The sequence below is a fragment of the Pan paniscus genome, chromosome 21 (genome assembly GCF_029289425.2).
Source record: "Pan paniscus chromosome 21, NHGRI_mPanPan1-v2.0_pri, whole genome shotgun sequence".
Classification (NCBI taxonomy): domain Eukaryota; kingdom Metazoa; phylum Chordata; class Mammalia; order Primates; family Hominidae; genus Pan; species Pan paniscus.
In genome coordinates this window covers 40,745,105-40,757,264 of record NC_073270.2, presented here as the reverse complement: position 1 = coordinate 40,757,264, position 12,160 = coordinate 40,745,105, and the positions used below count along the sequence as shown (strand labels likewise).

The window sequence follows — 12,160 nt, the reverse complement described above, 5'->3', positions numbered from 1 at the left end:
GGTGGGAAATAGGAAGTGACTGGTAGTGAGTACAAGGCTGCTTTTGGGGGGTGATGAAGATATTCTAAAATTGATTGTGGTAATGGCTGCACAACTCTATGAATGTCCTAAAAATCACGATACCATGGTTAACTAAATGGGTGAATTGCATGGTATGTGAATTGTACCTCAAAGCTGTTAAAAAAAAAAAAAAAAAGTGAGTGTGCATGCCCACAGAAAACAGTGCAGTGCAGACAGAGAGTGGTGACCGCTCCAATCGGTGTGGTAGAGCTGAAGAGACTCAGGGGAGCACAGGCCTTGTGAGCTGGTTTTCCCATCCTCATCCTTGGGACTGGCCTTGTTGCTAAGCTCTGGCCATTGCTTTGGAGACTGTTTCTTGAAAATATTTATCGCAGAAAGTCTTGTCAGGCCTGCGCAAGCCAGGCACCAAAAGTTGGTGGTGACTTGGAGAGGGGTCAGGCTGCCCTGTCTCTTTCTTCGCAGACGTTCATTTCTCAGTAGGACTTGTGTGCCCCACACTGTGCCCACTGCTTGCATAAACATCCTTCCCTGCAGGACTCCCTAGAGCACCATGGGCTGGGTGCCGAGGATGCCAAGCACGCAAGGTCTCACAGCAGTGCACGACAGAGGCAGGATTCTGTGTGATAGTTCTTCAGGTTCACTTCACAGATTAGCTGACACTTAACTGTTCTGGAAGCTGGGCCAAGGAGTGCTAACATGGAAATTGAGTAACTATAGTTTTTTGCCCAAGGTACAGGAGAATAAATATGAGTAGATAGAATCTCTTAAATTAAAAATTTCTCCAGTAAATTTTTCCTAAGTCTTTGCCTCCTGCCTGTTTAGTTCCCATTAAAAGCTTGGAGATGAAAAAGAATACAAAGTAACAAGCATTCGCAGAAAAACTCAGTTTTCTGAGAACTTAACTTCTATTTAGTTTCTAATTGTATGTTGCTTACTTGGGGCTATGTTCCAGGCACCTTCAATATATTCCTCTACTCCTTACAACATTAAGGGGTAGGTATGGTTGTCAGTATTGCTGTTTTACAAAGGAGGATGGATACTGAAGCACAGAGAGGTCCACTGATTTACGGAAGACCACCCGGCTAGTGAATGGGGTTCAAACCCAGTAGTCGGGGTTCAAACCCAGTAGTCTGGCTTCAGGGTCAGTGCTCTTAACTACCGTGCCACGCTGTGTCTCAGTCACACTTCATTCAGCAGCTTGTCGTCTTCCAGGGTTGTGATTTTAACATGACTGGGAAAGATAGTCCCAAGTCTGTAGGATAGAGTAAGTTAGATTCTCTCTCTTTTTTTTTTTTTGAGACAGTCCAGCTCTGTCGCCCAGGCTGGAGTGCAGTGGCACGATCTCTGTTGGTTCACTGCAACCTTCACCTTCCAGGCTCAAGCGATCCTTCCACCTTTCCCTCTTGAGTAGCTGGGACTACAGGCGCATGCCACCATGCCCAACTAATTTTTTAAATTTTTTTATAGCAATGAGGTCTCACTGTATTGTCCAGGCTGGTCTCAAACTCCTAGGCTCAAGCAGTCCACCTGCCTCGGCCTCCCAAAGTCCTGGGATCATAGGCATGAACCACCACACCCAGTCGGAATAAGTTAGGGTCTTCTGTCTTGATACTTTAAAGAGTATCACTGTGTTTTCTGTATGAGCCTTACCTGAATATATCTGATAACCACTCCTCTATAACACATAGAGGCCTTTGCAAAAGGCCTCTAGGGAAACAGTTCCTGTAGGAACTTGAGAGGACCTTGGCAGTTACTGATTCATCTGTTCACCTTTAAAATGAGGAAACTGAAGGGAAGTCACTCTGCTAAGATCACCTAGCCTCTCCTGACTCTGACCAATGCCCTCTTAAAATAGTAGGGATCTACGCTGGGCACCGTGGCTCACGCCTGTAATCCCAGCACTTTGGGAGGCTGAGGCGGGCAGATCACTTGAGGTCAGGAGTTCAAGACCAGCCCGGCCAACATGGTGAAACCCCATCTCTACTAAAAATAGAAAAATTAGCTGGGCGTGGTGGCGCATGCCTGTAGTCCCAGCTACTCGGGAGGCTGAGGCAGGAGACTTGCTTGAAACCAGCAAGCGGAAGTTGCAGTGAGCCAAGGTCATGCCACTGCACTCCAGCCTGGGTGACAGAGCAAGACTCTGTAAATAAGTAAAGAAAGGATCTAGGAGTGAATGGGGGCTTCCTAAGAATCAGATGCTGGGCTTCTCTTATGTTCCCATTCAGTCTGCACAGTAACCCTAGCTGTCTGCTGCAGAGCAGTCTAAGGCCTAGTGAGGAGGTGACTGGCCCAAAGTCATAAAGCCAGCAAGTCTGACACATATCAAGTGTCCCATAAATATCACTTAGCTGCTGTTGATGTTAGCAGTAATGACATTGGGTAAAATGAAAATCTGCCTGTAGATAATATGTTCATCTGCATCAGTAGCATCAGTTGTGATACCCAGTCTGCTTTAGAAAGTTGAACCTTAGAAAAATTTAGATGGTTCTTCTTTTAAAAAATGGGGAATTCTTCAAAAAGAATCCCTCTTGGGCTTCAGCAGTGTCCCTCATGGAGTCTCAGCAGAAGAACCAAGTAAGCAGGGCCATTTGCGACTTGAAGAGCGGTCCCCATAATTTGCTGTCATACATCTGCCTGGGCACTTTCTGGGGGTCTGGTTGGTGGCAGGAGAAGGGCATAAGCAGGGAGGGATGGGTCATGTTACTGTATTGGCTGTGTCCAAATATTTTTACTTTATGTTAAAGTTGATGAGGCACAACTATTGCAGAGTCCATTTTTCCGAGTCTCTGCGCTCACCTGGCTCCTGGGGGTGTGGAGGGAGTTTTGCAGCTTTCAGAGTCTGTGTTTTGGGCTCAAGGCCCAGCCAAATGGCCATGCTACAAGTCTGTTCAGAGCAGGTTCGAGGGGCAGAAACGTGTTTCCTCACAAGCTGTGACTCAATCCTGTCTCCGGTGGCTGTGTCAGCCTCCATTGTGTTCCCTCCTCCAGGGGCTTCTGAGGAGAATGGCCTGCCTCACACGTCAGCCAGAACCCAGCTGCCCCAGTCAATGAAGATTATGCATGAGATCATGTACAAACTGGAAGTGCTCTATGTCCTCTGCGTGCTGCTGATGGGGCGTCAGCGAAACCAGGTGGGCCCCTCTCCAGCGTCTCAGGACACGGGGAGCAGGTGCTGCCCGGGTGCTCATGGTATGCCAGGTGCTCCACTGGGCCTTCTGTTAGAATGGCTCTCGCTTTAGCCTGGCAAAGCATAGGGGTATTTCTCCTTCTGTTCTACCCATAAGGAAACCAGGCTGATTCCAGAACCGGGAGTCTTTTCACTGTGCCTTGCTGTATGGAGCGTTTCTAGGCAGTCCTGGTTGGTGCTGAGGGCAGAAGCAGGCAGTTGCCTCTGTGAGGTGAAGACTAAAGAGTTGAAAGCTGGCAAGCCTGGCCCTGTGGACGTGCTAGAGGAGTTGCCAACCTGATGTGGGCTCAGGGCAGTGGGACAGAGCCCAGAGCTGTGTCTGCTTAGGAAAACTGGGCAAGAACAGGGAGCTCCAGATGTGCAAGGTTCCCTGAGCCTTGAAGTAGTTCCAAGACGGAGGAGGAGGGGCCCATAACCTACAGTGGAGGAAAAAGGGCTTGGAACAGTGCGGCCCTCCTCAAGACTATTGAGAAGTAGCCTTTTCCTGCAGACCGCGCCCTTCTAGGGAGGAAACCAAGCATGGGGGCAGGAGAGGCTGGAGGCTCAGCAGTCCTTCCACATCTTTCTGAGTCAGACACTGGACTGTCACAAGTCTGGGCAACAGAGGTGCAGTTACCCCCATTTTACAAGTGAGGATGAAAACGTCCAGAAGAGAATGAAAGAGTGTACCAGGTGGGAGGGGGCAGTGCCCTGGGGAGGAGTGTGCACAGTCGCTGGAACAGTGAGGCAGCACGGGACAGCCTGGAGCAAACAGCCAGGAGAGGAGGGCTGAGGGCTCACAGGGACCAGGTCACGTCAAGCTGTCACAGGCCATTTTAAAGACTTTGGTTTTTACTCTGAGTGAAGTGAGAAGTCATTCCTCTGACTGCTTTTGGAAAGACTGGAAACAGCAAGGAAGGGAATAGGGCGACCATTAGGGGCCCTCATAATAGGGCCAAGAGATGATAGCAGCTAGGACCAGCACATTGATGGTGGGACTGGTGGGAGGTGGTTGCATTCTGGATATGTTTTGAAAGATAGGATTTGCTGATGGTTTGGATGTGAACTTAAGAGTGAGGAGAGGAGTTAAGGGTGACTCCCAAGGTTTTTTGCCCAAGGAAGTAGGAGAATGGATTTGCCAGGTATTGAGGTGGTTAAGACTAGCAGGTAAGGGGTGGAGGAGCAGGCTCAGGGAGGAAGATGGGAAGTTGCGTTTTGTACAAGGTAGATTTGAGGTGTGTGTTAGAATTGACACTTGGATTGATTACCTACAGCTGGTGTTGGGGAGATGGCAAGGCTGGAGGTATCACTTTGGGAGTCCTCAGCATATGGTTGTATTTAAAACCAGGACACTGGATGAGATCCCACAGTGATAGCCACAGCATTGGTGTCCCTTCCTTCAATACGGAACATGTTTTTAATAAAAAATAATAGTTTTAGGGACAGCTTTTATGCATTGAGTGCTATTACTTTTTTGAGGCACTTTCACAGTTACTTATATGTGAAATAATTGTAGGGACAGCTTCTGTGCGTTGAGTGCTATTACTTTTTCGAGGCACTTTCACAGTTGTTTGAATTTTCAGGTATTTAGTAAGTTACACAACAGGTGGTGACTCTGTGTCCCCACACTCGATTCTTGAGAAAGCCAGGGCATAAACTGGGCTGTGCGCTCAGGGGACAGGCCTGGATAGAGCCAGGATTTAAACTCTGCTGCCCTGCCTCCTCTTTCTGCCCTCTCACAGCAGTTCTCTGTTCCCTGAGCCTTCTTGTTGCCAAGTTGCTATGAGTTGTTGCGGTCTTGAGTTAAACTGTATGATTACAGTGCTGGTTCCTTGGGAAGGGACCACTAATGACCTTGAAATCCTGGCCCCCCAAAACCACTGTTTCACTAGCATGTTCTCATTTGCACAGTCAGCATTTCCTGGGTTTCTGCTGTGTGCCGGGCACCGTGAGGATCTGGATTCCCAGATCCTGCCTACACTGGGTAGCAAGGGGAAGGGTTTCCTTGGCCAGGCCTCACAGAAGGCTTCCTCCTTAAAGAAGCCTCCTCGTTAATGAGCAGTTGGGCCAAGTTCTCAGACCAATCTTGGCCAAATTGAAATCTCAGGACTGGAAAGGCTCCCCATGTGCTGTCAAGTTTCATCCCTCTGGTGCTAATGAAAACCATCCATATAGCAGTCGTTTCTTTTAGTGCCCCCTGAGTAGCTTCTACAGTACCTCACTGAGCCTTTTCAACAGCTCCATCGTCCCCCATCGCCTTTTCTATCAAGGGACTTGGGCTCAAAGAATGTTGCCCAGGGTCACAGAGCTATCTTGTGAACCCAGGGCTGTCTGACTGCAGAGATAAATGCCTGAGCCTGTACCCGCTGCCTCCTCTGGTAGAGTGGCACTTCATCTCGCCCACCTCCTGCCTACCATCCTGCTATAGAGCAGGCTACGGGGCTGGACCTGAGAGTAGGAATAATGCATTCTACAAGTAAAATTTGTTTTACAAATCTTACACGTGAAGAAGCTGCTATTTTCTTTCTTTCTTTTTTTTTTTTTCTTTTTTTGAGACAGTCTTGCTCTGCCACCCAGGCTGGAGTGGTGCAGTGACATGATCTCGGCTCACTGCAACCTCTGCCTCCCCAGCTCAAGCGATCCTCTTGCCTCAGCCCTCCAAGTAGCTGGGGTTATAGGTGCACACCACCACATCCAGCTAATTTTTGTATTTTTAGTAGAGACAGGGTTTCATCATGTTGGCCAGGCTGGTCTGAAACTCCTGGCCTCAAGTGATCCGCCCGCCTTGGCCTCCCAAAGTGCTGGGATTAACAGGCGTGAGCCACCATGCCCGGCCGAGAAGCTGGTATTGTTAAGAGAAAAGGGAAATGATGTAGTAGAAACCTCAAACCTAAGCACTGGCCTGAACTTAGGAGACCCAGGGTCAGGTCCAAGTCTGCCTTAGAAGGCCCCTCTCTTCCCAGCTGTGTGACTCACCCCTAATCTCTTAAGCTTGGGTTTCTAGTCTGTGCAGTGAGGCAATTGCACTGGATGAATTTTTTTGGGCCATCGTTGGAACATTTTATAGCTGTGTGACCTGGGCCTGGCTTAGGGCCCTTTGGAGTGAGACAGGAAGGCACATGGCTTGGTGAATACCATAGATGTCAGCCGTACCTCCCCACCCCCAGTTAAGCAGGGCAAGGTAGATCCAGGCTGGGTTTTAGTAAAGGCCTGAGTGGCAGAACAGGTGTCATTTTACATCAGCCTCAGTCTAACAGATTCTGGGCTGCTTATGAGTCTTAACACTGGCCAGAGGCTGTGATTTCTAGTAGGAAGAGAATAGTCACCTCTATTACTTTCAGTGGCAAAAATCGCAATTACTTTTACACAACCTAATATGTTGAAGGAAGAGGTCCATGGAAATGGAGGCTGCTAGGGATGTCTTTGTCAGCTTCTGGTCTCCCAAGATAAATGCATACCTGTAGTGGGCTAGAAAGGGACAGACTTAAGATCTGAACACCTGAGTTAGGTGCCGTTGCAATCACTGACCTTACCCAGGCTGGTCTTGCTGAACTTCTCCCCCTTGTAAAATAGCAATAAGCGAGCACTGGTGCTGTGTGCAGAGCTTTACATCTGCTTTCTGACTCGATCCTTACAACAGCCCCGAGAAGGGCTAGTAATAGCCTTATGTTATATAAACAAATTTTAACAGGGAAATCATTCCTGCAGTTCTGTTTTAAAAGATATAAATTAGTATAAGTGAAGCCTCTCTCCCCTCTGATCCTTGACATTCTATTCTGATGGTTCCATGAAGCAGCTAATTTTACCAGTTATTAGTGTATCCTTCTAGAGACATTTTTATGCTTACAAAGGCGAATTATATTCCTCTTTTTTTACACAATCAGTAATACAGCATGAGCACACTTGCTTTCCCAGTATTATCTCTTGGCAATTGTTCAGTTCACGACATATAAAAATACCTTGATTCTTTTTTACTGGTGCCTTGTATCCCATTGAGTGGCATACCATAATTTATTTTAGGGTATTACAAATAATGCTATAGTGAGTAGTGTTGTAATTATATATCATTTAGTGTTTATATGGATCTGTCTGAGTGTAAATTCCTAAAGTGGAATTGCTGGTTTAAAGGGATTATGGATTTGCAATTTTAGAGCTACTGCCAAACACTCTTCCCTGTGCAGGTCATACCAGTGTGCCCTCCCACCAACAGCGTGTGAATGTACCCGATGCCCAAGTCACCAACACGGTCTTATAAAGCTTTGTCATCTTTCCCAGTCTGAAAAAGTGAAAAATCAGAGACATTTGTAGGACTCCTTATAGAGGAATTTCTTTGCCTGTGGCATGAATTGCCAATGTATGTTCTCTGTTTGTCGTATTTGGCTTGTGACTTTGCTTGAGTTTTGCCATACAGAATTTTTAAAGGTTTAGGTGGTTGATGTCAACAAGCTTCTTTTTGAGCTTCTAGGTTTAGTATAATCCTTCAGAAAGGCTTTTCCAACTCTTAGATCATTTTTTTTTCTTTGCAGAGATTTTTCTAGATCTTAGAGTTTTTTAATAATTGTATCTTACTTTCAGCTGAAATTTATCCTAGTGCAAAGCATGAGGAACATTTTGATGTTAATACGAGGAGACAAATCTTAAGGAATTTGTTTAAGGTTACAAAGTTTGCACATGGTAAAGCTAAGAGTCAAACCCAGGACTCTTGCATCCCAAAGGACTCTTGAATCATATGCAGGACTCTCTGAATTCCAAACTCATGCTTCTGTGATAGGAACTACCAGACATTATGTCTTGTAGGATTATTGTGAGCATTAATGAGCAAAGTTAGAAAGTGGGTTTGTGTGTGGTGGGCATAGGGGATACACGGATGTTTTCTTCAGACCCTGGCCCTCCTTACTGACAGTACTGATACTTGTCCTGAATATCATTATCGTGTGTACTGAGCACGAGGTTTTGCTAGATTTTTCAAGCGCATTTGTCTTAATACTTTTTCCTTCCTATCCCATTCAGGTTCACAGAATGATTGCAGAGTTCAAGCTGATCCCTGGACTTAATAATTTGTTTGACAAACTGATTTGGAGGAAGCATTCAGCATCTGCCCTTGTCCTCCATGGTCACAACCAGAACTGTGACTGTAGCCCGGTAAGCAGGAGACCCCCGGGGACAGATGGGGCCTCACTGGCTTGGAGTAGTTGTTTCAAGACCTGCTGCTGACCCTTTGACCTTTTTTCCTTTGGGAGTAGAGCAGAAACTAAAATCATATTTTATAGTCCCCTAATTGGAAGCTACCTTGGAGTAGGATCTGAGTGAACCCCACTCCCCACCCCAACCTATGCAGAAATCCCTTTTAAGATCTTCCTAGGCTGGGCACAGTGACTCAGGCCTGTAATCCCAGCACTTTGGGAGGCCGAGCGGGCAGATCACTTGAGGTCAAGAGTTACAGACCAGCCTGGCCAACATGGTGAAACCCTGTCTCACTAGTGTGAGAGACACTTGCGTCTCTCACTAAAAATACAAAAATTGGCCAGGTATGGTGTTGGGTGCCTGTAATCCCAACTCTTCGGGAGGCTGAGGCACCAGAATTGCTTGAACCCAGGAGGCAGAGGTTGCAGTGAGCTGAGATCACGCCACTGGACTCCAGCCTGCGTAACAAAGTGAGACTGTGTCTCAAAAAAAAAAAAAAAAAAAAAGTTCCTGCCTGAGGCCCTCTAGCCAACTTGCCCTTGTAATCTCTGTGATGGGGATCTCATTTCACTCCAGGCAGGGAGGGGGCTGCCCACTGCATGAGCTAGCAGCCTGCTTTTCCTTATTTGCTGTTTTATCCTATTGTAATTTTCATCCACCTATAGAACCGTGCTCCCGGGCGTGGTGGCTCACACCCATAATCCCAGCAGTTTGAAAGGCCAAGGCGGGCAGATCACTTGAGGTCAGGAGTTTGAGACCAGCCTGGCCAACATGGTGAAACCCCATCTCTACTAAAAATACAAAAATTAGCCACGCGTGTTGGTGGGCACCTGTAATCCCTGCTACTCAGGAGGCTGAGGTGGGAGAATCACTTGAACCCGGGAGGTAGAGGTTGCAGTGAATTAAGATCAAGCCACTGCACTCCGGCCTGGGTGACAGAGCAAAGACACTGTCTCATACAAAAAAAGGTGGCTTTGGTTTTTTGAGCCCAAGCACTCTCCTTTAGCTTGTGTCTCTCACAGTCCCCTTGAGAGAGCTCTGAACAGGACATTGGAAGGCTTGTTGGAAGAGCTTGAATGAATCACTGAATCTCTGAGCCTCTGTTTTCTTGCAAAAGGAGGATAATACTCTTTCCCCTATTGGCCCCCCGGCTAGTCGGCACCCTGCCTACCAGCATGAGAAGGAAAGTGCTCTGGGACCTAAAAGTGCTACCCAGCCATCGGCCTGGTGCCATGGGGCCCTCTTCTCTTCACTGCACTCTGGGGACTTCCCTCAGTGACCTGTCTTCTGCTTTATCATTTGAGTTTTTAATTTCAAGCAAATATATTTTGCATTTCTAGATGTTCTGTCTGGCTCAATTCGGAAACTGCTTAGCCATGATGTTAATACCTTTTTTCTGCTGCATATTCTGTTTTTAATCATTTTTAAAATACTTTCTTAAGGTCTCTTTCGATTGCTCATGGGGCACTAATGCTTGTGTTTGGGTCTTCAGACCTCAGGGTGGAGTGTTGCCTCGTGTTTTGTAATGTCTATGGAGCGGCCACCAGAATTGCTTGAACCCAGGAGGCAGAGGTTGCAGTGAGCTGAGATCACGCCACTGCACTCCAGCCTGGGCAACAGAGTGAGACTGTGTCTCAAAAAAAAAAAAAAAAAAAAATTCTGCCTGAGGCCCTCTAGCCACTTCCCCTTGTAATCTCTGTGATGGGGATCCCATTTCACTCCAGGCAGGGAGGGGGCTGCCCACTGCATGAGCTAGCAGCCTGCTTTTCCTTATTTGCTGTTTTATCCTATTGTAATTTTCATCTACCTATAGAACCGTGCTCCCGGGCATGGTGGCTCACACCCATAATCCCAGCACTTTGAGAGGCCAAGGCAGGCAGATCACTTGAGGTCAGTGGGGCTAGTTTCCCCCTTGGATACCTGTGTAGCCTCAGCCCTGGAGGCATTTCTACAGGGCACTTTTGCTTTTGTCTGGCAGCTGTCCCAGGGCCAGTTTTCTTATTTAATGTCTTGGCCCTACTGCCCCAGTCGTATGAGCCCAGGGTTTCTGCTGCTCTTGGGAGGGCCCCCTTCACCCACCAGCAGCACCGTGGCAGAGCCAGGCTCCCTGGGCTGGTGGGACAGGCCTTTCTAACCCTTCTTTCACCAAGTGTACATGCTCCCCAGGCTTTACCAGGACCTGAGACCCTGTCTAGTCCCTGCAGGGCATTAAAACCCAAGCCTTAGTGTGACTAGGTCTTGTCTCCACCTCTCCACACTGCCCACAGCTGCTGAGTATCAGTTCCTTGGCTCACTATTCCAAACTCCTCGGTCCTTTCTTCATTTCTAACTCCTATGGACTTCCCCCGCTCCTCCCCACACGTGTTGTTTTGTTTGTTGGTTGGTTGGATTTTTGGGACAGAGTCTCCATCACCCAGGCTGGAGTGCAGTCAGTGGTGCGATCTCGGCTCACTGCAACTTCCGCCTCCCAGGTTCAAGTGATTCTCCTGCCTCAGCCTCCTGAGTAGCCAGAATTACAGGCGCAGCAACCATGCCTGGCTAATTTTTGTATTTTTAGTAGAGACAGGGTTTGCCATGTTGCCCAGGCTGGTCTCAAGCTCCTGACCTCAAGCGATCTGCCTGCCTCGGCCACCCAAAGTGCTGTGATTACAGGTGTAACCACCACGCCCCGCCTTATTTTTTATTGAGTGTGATGGCATGTTTTTAGCAGGAAGGGGGCCACATTAGCTTAATCTGCTGTTGATCAGATGTGGAAGTGAACAGATGGTTTTCTAACTAAAGAAAAGTCCTCATGGTACATGAGGACAGAGGCTTAGAGAAGCAGGCTCCCACCAGAGTGTCTGCTTGTGTTATTTTGGAACCTTGTGGCTGTGGTCCTAACATTGAGGCTGTGCATGTGTTTCAGGACATCACCTTGAAGATACAGTTTTTGAGGCTTCTTCAGAGCTTCAGTGACCACCACGAGTAAGTACAAGTGTGTCCCTGCAAGGAGAGTTGTTGGGCTGTCTTCGGAAGGCCTCGATCTCCTTGTCTGGTCCCTGACCTCAGCTCGAGAGGAGGCCCTGGAGCTGGTGGAAGCCCACTGTCCCCTCAGTGTTAGCAGGTGTGACACTGCAGTCGGACCTCCCTTGTTTCCAGACTTCCTTATGGCAGGCACTGCCCCGAGCTTTCTTCTAACCCTTATAGCCACCCCAGGAACTGAGTATGGAAGTCGTTGGCCCCTTACTACCTTTGGAATCAATGGATTTCTCAACCTACTGCCCCTCTAAAGCAAGAGTGGACAGCGTGACTATTCCCAGGGGCCGGCAGGAACTTCAGACAGGCAAAGCCGACTGCTTACTGAGCAGCTGGAGGATTCTTCCCTCCACAAGGAGGTGTGCTCCCATTTTTCTTGAAAGACATTCTGCGCTCATTTATTTTTTAACCTTCGATGGAGAATGTACAAGGAAAATTACTCTCTGCTGTAAGGAAAACAGTGCAGGAAGGGGGTGACTAGCAGCTGACCCTTGACCTTGGCATTGGGGAGGTGATGTGGGGACCTTAGTGAACAAGAATTTCAGTGAGCTCAGCTCCAGCCAGCTGTGTGTGCACAGGAAACTGGGCCCACTGTTGCATAACTTCTGATTTTTTCTGCCAAGCAAAGGCAGAAATTAAGATTTATATGAAAGGTCCTGATTTTAAATGTTGGTTTAAATTTTTTAAAAACCTTGCATTTGAGCTAACAGAACATGCCTGGAGACAGCTGTGGCCCCAGGGCACCTCCATCATATGCACCCGTCCTCTGTGAGA

General features: G+C 47.8%; 1 protein-coding gene across 8 annotated transcripts in view; it reads left to right on the top strand.

The window, feature by feature from the left end:
• Positions 1–12,160, top strand: part of TRPC4AP (transient receptor potential cation channel subfamily C member 4 associated protein) — a 90,953-nt gene that overhangs the window by 69,032 nt on the left and 9,761 nt on the right. For 4 of the 8 annotated variants that reach the window (XM_003831831.4, XM_063600802.1, XM_055104981.2 and 1 more), the window contains 3 exons: positions 3,010–3,152; positions 8,198–8,329; positions 11,277–11,335. In XM_003831831.4, coding sequence (XP_003831879.1) covers positions 3,010–3,152; positions 8,198–8,329; positions 11,277–11,335 — 334 coding nt within the window. Of the gene's footprint in view, positions 1–2,985; positions 3,153–8,197; positions 8,330–11,276; positions 11,336–12,160 lie in introns of all 8 variants that reach the window. The other 4 variants (XM_003831830.3, XM_063600801.1, XM_003831832.6 and 1 more) reach the window with 1 other exon arrangement.